General features: G+C 42.5%; 1 protein-coding gene across 2 annotated transcripts in view; it reads right to left on the bottom strand.

The window, feature by feature from the left end:
- Positions 1 to 524: 524 nt before the first annotated feature.
- Positions 525 to 8,603, bottom strand: part of LOC110450411 (transmembrane channel-like protein 5) — a 39,203-nt gene continuing 31,124 nt past the window's right edge. For both annotated transcript variants that reach the window (XM_021497900.1, XM_021497901.1), the window contains exon 19: positions 525 to 2,653. In XM_021497900.1, the coding sequence (XP_021353575.1) occupies positions 2,529 to 2,653 (125 nt within the window). In that variant the 3' untranslated portion in view covers positions 525 to 2,528. The remainder of the gene's footprint in view (positions 2,654 to 8,603) is intronic.

Raw genomic sequence — 8,603 nt, 5'->3', positions numbered from 1 at the left:
GTGCCTCACAAGACTGATGACTCTATACCAGTCTGAACAGTACTAGACTACCGTACCTCACAAGACTGATGACTCTATACCAATCTGAACAGTACTAGACTACCGTGCCTCACAAGACTGATCACTCTATACCTTTGTTTGTTTGTTTGTTTGATTTTGTTTAACGTCCTATTAACCAATCTGAACGTTATTTTCTAAAGTTTTTATTGTTATCTTCACATAAAACTTCAACAATATAGAATCACAGTACAAGGTACTTTATAAATTATAATTGTGTGATCAATATACAGGTCATTAAATACAATATAAGATCTATTACACCTACCGTAAAAACCCATGTAATTTGCGCACCTATGAAATTTGCGCAGGTACTTTTTGAGGCTGTAAATCTGGAAAAAAGCTTCTACTGGAATATTTTGCGCACCCAAAAAAATTGGGGAAAAAACGATGTTCATGCTCCAAAAATCGATCTCTAATTATTTTTTTGTTAAATATATTTCTTATGATTTTTTGTCGATATTATAAACCAAGAAGAAACTACGTAAAATGTGTATTTTGTTGTTTGTTTTCTTTTGATTATCTGATTTAATGTAAACATAACACACGTGTGCGTATATATCAATTGTATCTTTTATTGATGTTTGACATAAATAAATGTGTTGATCATTGTTTGTCTTTGAGTTCCGTGTACCAAGGGAGATTATCTCGTGTCCAAGATGGCGGTCTGCCAGAATCGTCGATCTTTTCATGAAAAAAACTTGAAATTGCTTATACCTGTGTATTTTACGCACCCCCCACTTTGGGTATTAAATTTCTGAAAAAAAAGTGCGCAAATTACATGGATTTTTATGGTACATAAAACATCTTCGCAGATAAACCCAAACCAACCTTGATGCTATTTATATCTCACTGATTAAGATCTCCCCTCCACTCTTTGTTATTTCAGGTATATAATACATATAAACTCGAAGGCACTTGTTGATAACATGAAAACACACACTGAACCTATTTGTCATTTCCTCATTATGATTCTATGAATGTTTTGTACTCCTATAACATATAAAACAGGTCTGGATAAAGACACTTGTGGTAAAAACACTTGTGGTATACTAAGTGTCAGGTCTGGATAAAATTGTGGTATATCTGTAATTAAACAATATAATCATTGCATAGCTTTACTTTCACGTTATTGGAGAACACATTTTCCTGCACTTAAGCATTTATGTACAAATAAAATCCCCTACAGCTATTGCTGGAAAGGCGGTACATGCTCCCGTGTAACATATACACTATTAGTAAAATCTACAAACATCATGGCTATATATGAGCACAGGTTACTGAAAAAGCTAGGCCTACTATAACATGTAATATGGATTTCTTTTACAGCAGATTCAGGCACTGATGGAGGTCGTATAATTTGGCAAATAGATTGTTGCCATTGTCAATGTTCCCATAGTTCCCATTGTCAATGTTCCCATACTTCCCATCGTCAATGTTCCCATAGTTCCCATTGTCAATGTTCCCATAGTTCCCAGTCAATGTCGAGTGGCACTGGGTCTTTACTGTAATGTATAGTATACTCCTGTATCAAGCTGCTCACTATACCTGCTCTCAACCACTTATTTCTTGGGTATATTTGGACTCCCAATGCGAAACACCTACCAATGGAATCTGACATTCTATCGAGGAGTTGTTCTCTTGTCAGCAAAAAACTGAACATGTAACTGCTGAAGATGGACGAGTTGGGGACATTGATATTTTAAACTTCAGTGATTTAAATTTTGACAATCTAGATGTGGACCTGCCAAATTGTCAAATCAAACCTCTACTAAATTTACCCACTATACTGTACTAGAATTCTCACATTCATAAAGCAAACAATCTATTGACAAACTTCAACAATCCAAAGTGTACTGATGTTGCTCTGTATAAATACAGGTCTACATCGGAGGAGGTGATATCATATATTGTTTTAATTATTTGCTCAAAACACATTTATAAGGAGAAGATTTCATTTGGAAGCATCATTTTGCAAAATATATCCTGTTGCATAGAAATACCTGTCTATTATAGACAAATTGCTCATACAGAGAAATGAAGACTGACATTTTCTATTGATCTACACACTATCTAGTCATATAATCAATTGAACAAAGGAATGTACGAATCAGAGGGGAAATCCAACCCCTAAATATTGTTTTCTGTATCATTATCAAACATTTTTTATTTCATACAAAGTTTATCATTTCACAGACTAATAAAAATGTCTATCTCTTTTTTCAGATATTCTGGTTTGGTTACAAACAACATACACATGTCTTTTTATCTGATACTTCAGTAAAGGTCAACGACACCATACCTCTGTTTGTGCTAAACAGTACACATAACTTGTAAGGGACAGTATGCAGGTGATGTCCAATCCCAGCTAAAATATATAAAATAGACAATGACGGATTGCAGAACTTTCACATTGAAGCAGATCTTCAAAATTTATCAGTAAAACAACGGAAAGTTTCCAGCACATCTCATCAGAAGCGTGAAGTGAGGTTTTCGTTGCTGTCCATGCGTCTGTTCCTGCGGCTAGGGACCGGTGACTGCTGGGGTGTGTTAGCGGCGGCGGTCTCGGCCATTGTTCGAGCAAACCTCCGTCCTCCTACAGAACGACACAAAGATGACAATCAGTATAAACATCCGCCCATCTTCAGGACATCACAAAGTTGGCTATCACTGGCTGCTACCTCAAATCATGTTGTATTGTTTACTCCAGTAAAAGTAATGTAAATATCAACTCATCTCTAAGAAGATGTCACATTTAATTACCTATAAAAAGTGTTGAAATATATCTGTATAAATATCACAGTGTATTTATCTATATAAATATCACATCGTGTTTATCTATATAACTGAGCACCAATTTGTTTAATCTTTATCTATATAAAGATGCTAAGCTTCATCTAACTTGTCAAGAATTCCAGCATTATTTGCCCACAATAAGTGTCACACTTTGTAAATATAATGGTGTCACATCATACTTCTCTCACCATTGTTATTTGGTCTTGTTGAGCGTATGTGAATTTCAAAGATCTATCGAAATTTCTTAGATATTTCTATGGTTTTATCTTTTTTAATATTGATGCCCATGAATGAATAATTCTAAGGGAATTATAAGCGCTTTCAGTAAATCCCTTATCAACAAATTAAATTACAAACAAGCAGCCCCCAGGGGCCTGCTTTGTCCACTTTGACAGTTAGTGTAAGAGGGACGCGGTGGCCAAGTGGTTAAGGCATCTGGCATCCTGCTACCACTATAGCCCTCTACCATGGCCACTGGGTTGCAGGTTCTAGACCTATGTGGGGCAGCTTCCAGGTATACGTACTGGCTGTAGGTTGGTGGTTTTTCTACGGGAACTCCAGCTTTTGTTTAACCACTGTGACCTCTAAGTTGCATGTAGGTCAACTTTGTTTCCTTTTTATGTCAACATAGATTTATTTAATAGCTTTTAATTTCTCAGCAACAAAGTCAATTTAAAAGTTGAAATTTCAAGAAGCTGATGAAATTTTCATTATCTCACACCATGCTGACATTGAAAGAAGATCAAGGGCTGATATAATAAGAATTTTATCTTTATAGCTCATATTGATTAAATTAAACTTTACTTATTTTACAGCAATTGTGAATCAACTGATACAAATCGCTCTTGGTGGTAGGAAACACCAGTGCCTGGAAAAAATGTTAACCCCATAGTCAGGCAGTGATACACCAGTGTGGTATATCCACTGTGTCACCCATACACCCAGCCCATAGTCAGGCAGTGATAGACCAATGTGGTATCTGTGTCGCCCATATACCCAGCCCATAGTCAGGCAGTGATATACCAGTGTGGCATCCACTGTGTTGCCCATACAGCCAGCCCATAGTCAGACAGTGATAGACCAGTGTGGTATCCACTGTGTCACCCATACACCCAGCCCATAGTCAGGCAGTGATATACCAGTGTGGTATATCCACTGTGTCACCCATATACCCAGCCCATAGTCAGGCAGTGATAGACCAGTGTGGTATCCACCCAGCCCATAGTGAGGCAGTGATAGACCAGTATAGTATATCCACTGTGTCACCCATAAACCCAGCCCATAGTCGGGCAGTGATAGACCAGTGTGGTATCCACTGTGTCGCCCTTAAAACAAGCCCATAGTCAGGCAGTGATAGACCAGTGTGGTATCTGTGTAGCCCATATACCCAGCCCATAGTCAGGCAGTGATAGACCAGTGTGGGATATCCACTGTCACCCATACACCCACCCCACAGTCAAGCAGTGATAGACCAGTGTGGTATCCCCTGTGTCACCCATACACCCACCCCATAGTCAGGCAGTGATAGACCAGTGGGGTATCCACTGTGTCCCCCATAGTCAGGCAGTGATAGACCAGTATGGTATATCCACTGTGTCACCCATACACCCAGCCCATAGTCATGCAGTGATATACCAGTGTGGTATATCCACTGTGTCACCCATATACCCAGCCCATAGTCGGGCAGTGATAGACCAGTGTGGTATCCACTGTGTCGCCCTTAAAACAAGCCAATAGTCAGGCAGTGATAGACCAGTGTGGTATACCCACTGTCACCCATACACCCACCCCATAGTCAGGCAGTGATATACCAGTGTGGTATATCCACTGTGTCACCCATATACCCAGCCCATAGTCGGGCAGTGATAGACCAGTGTGGTATCCACTGTGTCACCCATGCACCCAGCCCATAGTCAGGCAGTGATATACCAGTATATACCCAGCCCATAGTCAGGCAGTGATAGACCAGTGGGGTATCCACTGTGTCCCCCATAGTCAGGCAGTGATAGACCAGTATGGTATATCCACTGTGTCACCCATACCCCCAGCCCATAGTCAGGCAGTGATAGACCAGTGTGGCATCCACTGTGTTGCCCATACAGCCAGCCCATAGTCAGACAGTGATAGACGAGTGTGGTATCCACTGTGTCACCCATACACCCAACCCATAGTCAGGCAGTGATAGACCAGTGTGGTATACCCACTGTCACCCATACACCCACCCCACAGTCAAGCAGTGATAGACCAGTGTTGTATCCACTGTGTCCCCCATAGTCAGGCAGTGATAGACCAGTGTGGTATATCCACTGTCACCCATACACCCACCCCACAGTCAAGCAGTGATAGACCAGTGTGGTATCCACTGTGTCACCCATACACCCAGCCCATAGTGAGGCAGTGATAGACCAGTATGGTATATCCACTGTGTCACCCATACCCCCAGCCCATAGTCAGGCAGTGATAGACCAGTGTGGTATCTCCCCTGTCACCCATACACCCACCCCACAGTCAAGCAGTGATAGACCAGTGTTGTATCCACTGTGTCACCCATACTCCCACCCCATAGTCAGGCAGTGATAGACCAGTGTGGTCTATCCACTGTGTCACCCATAAACCCAGCCCATAGTCGGGCAGTGATAGACCAGTGTGGTATCCACTGTGTCACCCATACACCCAGCCCATAGTCAGGCAGTGATAGACCAGTGTGGTATCTGTGTAGCCCATATACCCAGCCCATAGTCAGGCAGTGATAGACCAGTGTGGCATCCACTGTGTTGCCCATACAGCCAGCCCATAGTCAGACAGTGATAGACCAGTGTGGTATCCACTGTGTCACCCATAAACCCAGCCCATAGTCAGGCAGTGATAGACCAGTGTGGTATCCACTCCATATACCCAGCCCATAGTCAGGCAGTGATAGACCAGTGTGGTCTATCCACTGTGTCACCCATAAACCCAGCCCATAGTCAGGCAGTGATAGACCAGTGTAGCATACACTGTGTTGCCCATACAGCCAGCCCATAGTCAGACAGGGATAGACCAGTGTGTTATCCACTGTGTCACCCATAAACCCAGCCCATAGTAGGGCAGTGATAGACCAGTGTGGTATCCACTGTGTCGCCCTTAAACCAAGCCCATAGTCAGGCAGTGATAGACCAGTGTGGGATCCACTGTGTCGCCCTTAAAACAAGCCCATAGTCAGGCAGTGATAGACCCGTGTGGTATATCCACTGTGTCACCCATAAACCCAGCCCATAGTAGGGCAGTGATAGACCAGTGTGGTATCCACTGTGTAACCCATACACCCACCCCATAGTCAGGAAGTGATAGACCAGTGTGGTATCCACTGTGTCACCCACAAACCCAGCCCATAGTCAGGCAGTGATAGACCAGTGTGGGATCCACTGTGTCGCCCTTAAAACAAGCCCATAGTCAGGCAGTGATAGACCCGTGTGGTATATCCACTGTGTCACCCATAAACCCAGCCCATAGTCAGGCAGTGATAGACCAGTGTAGCATACACTGTGTTGCCCATACAGCCAGCCCATAGTCAGACAGTGATAGACCAGTGGGGTATCCACTGTGTCACCCATAAACCCAGCCCATAGTAGGGCAGTGATAGACCAGTGTGGTATCCACTGTGTGACCCATACACCCAGCCCATAGTCAGGCAGTGATATACCAGTGTGGTATCCACTGTGTCACCCATACACCCTCCCCATAGTCAGGCAGTGATAGACCAGTGTGGTATACACTGTGTCACCCATACACCTAGACCAGTGTGGTATATCCACTGTGTCACCCATACACCCAGCCCTTGTTCAAGCAGTGATAGACCAGTGTGGTATATCCACTGTGTCGCCCATACACCCACCCCATAGTCAGGCAGTGATATACCAGTGTGGTATATCCACTGTGTCACCCATACACCCAGCCCTTGTTCAAGCAGTGATAGACCAGTGTGGTATATCCACTGTGTCACCCATACACCCAGCCCTTGTTCAAGCAGTGATAGACCAGTGTGGTATATCCACTGTGTCACCCATACACCCAGCCCATAGTGAGGCAGTGATAGACCAGTATGGTATATCCACTGTGTCACCCATACACCCAGCCCTTAGTCAGGCAGTGATAGACCAGTGTGGTATATCCACTGTGTCGCCCATACACCCACCCCATAGTCAGGCAGTGATAGTCCAGTGTGGTATCCACTCTGTCACCCATACACCCAGCCCATAGTCAGGCAGGATAGACCAGTATGGTATATCCACTGTGTCACCCATACACCCAGCCCATAGTGAGGCAGTAATAGACCAGTATGGTATATCCACTGTGTCACCCATAAACCCAGCCCATAGTCGGGCAGTGATAGACCAGTGTGGTATCCACTGTGTTACCTATACACCCAGCCCATAGTCAGGCAGTGATAGTCCAGTGTGGTATCCACTGTGTCACCCATACACCCAGCCCATAGTCAGGCAGTGATAGTCCAGTGTGGTATCCACTGTGTCCCCCATAGTCAGGCAGTGATAGACCAGTGTGGTATATCCATTGTCACCCATACACCCAGCCCATAGTCAGGCAGGATAGACCAGTATGGTATATCCACTGTGTCACCCATAAACCCAGCCCATAGTCGGGCAGTGATAGACCAGTGTGGTATCCACTGTGTCACCCATACACCCAGCCCATAGTAACCTATGATCTCTGCCATCACTCAATGTTGACCTTTGACCTCAACACAATATACAGAGGTATATAAGAAAAAGTTAAGCACTGATGAACTGCTTTACATAGCTTAGTATCATGCTCTATACCTCATTTACTGAAGATGATATAACATGAAGTTTTTTTACCTATTTTACCCCTGTGACCTTGAAATCAGATCAAGTCAATATATAAAGAAACTTTGCAGTATTCCATCCCAGACGCCTACGGGGAAAGTATCAGACCCTGTATGTTTGTTTTTAACAAGCTGCTCAAAGGTTGGTGGCTGGAAAATGAATGATTGATGCTCCACCATACCATAAACTCACAGGCACTTTGTGCCAGGCGAGCTAAAATGTCATAATAGAGGGATATGCTGGTACCAATTACCTGGTATCCATTTCACAGTAAATTGTTAGCTTCAAAAAACACTTCAAGATCCACACCAACTCATGCAAATTTACACTTTCTGATACAATGGCTACTTTCATGCACATTACACTATTAGAACATATCAATAACCAAACTTATAACTAGGATCAGCATGCCATATATGTTAAAGATAGCAACTGTCACTACAATTAACATTACAATACCTGGTAGTTTTCTCACAAAGACATTGTACTTACAGATTTACTAACATTAACATATAGTAGATAATACAAGTAGGATCGCAAGAGTTCCCATAAAAAACAAACTTCATTACAAAAAAGACCAATACTAGAACAGTATCGGTATATTCCTATGTAAAACCCTATTATTTAGATGAAGTACCATTTAACTGGTCGTTCCTATCTTGTAATGGTAACATGTATGTTATGTAACATAATGGCAAGTGTTGTTTGATTAACAAACCCAACTATACATCAAAGTGTTCTGGTCTAGGGCAAAAGTTGTAAAGCACTACTGGGGTCAGTGTCAGGCAATACTCTTAAACTGTCCAATGGTTTTACAAATTATGAACTTTAAATGTTACGCCAATTCCAGTTTTTGGTGAATATATATTCCAGCTACTTATAAATCATCATCACCATAATATCAAA

Source organism: Mizuhopecten yessoensis, unplaced genomic scaffold (assembly GCF_002113885.1).
Source record: "Mizuhopecten yessoensis strain PY_sf001 unplaced genomic scaffold, ASM211388v2 scaffold5209, whole genome shotgun sequence".
In the NCBI taxonomy this organism is placed as follows: domain Eukaryota; kingdom Metazoa; phylum Mollusca; class Bivalvia; order Pectinida; family Pectinidae; genus Mizuhopecten; species Mizuhopecten yessoensis.
Note: the sequence above shows the minus strand (reverse complement) of the source record. Positions and strands in the feature narration are given on the sequence as shown.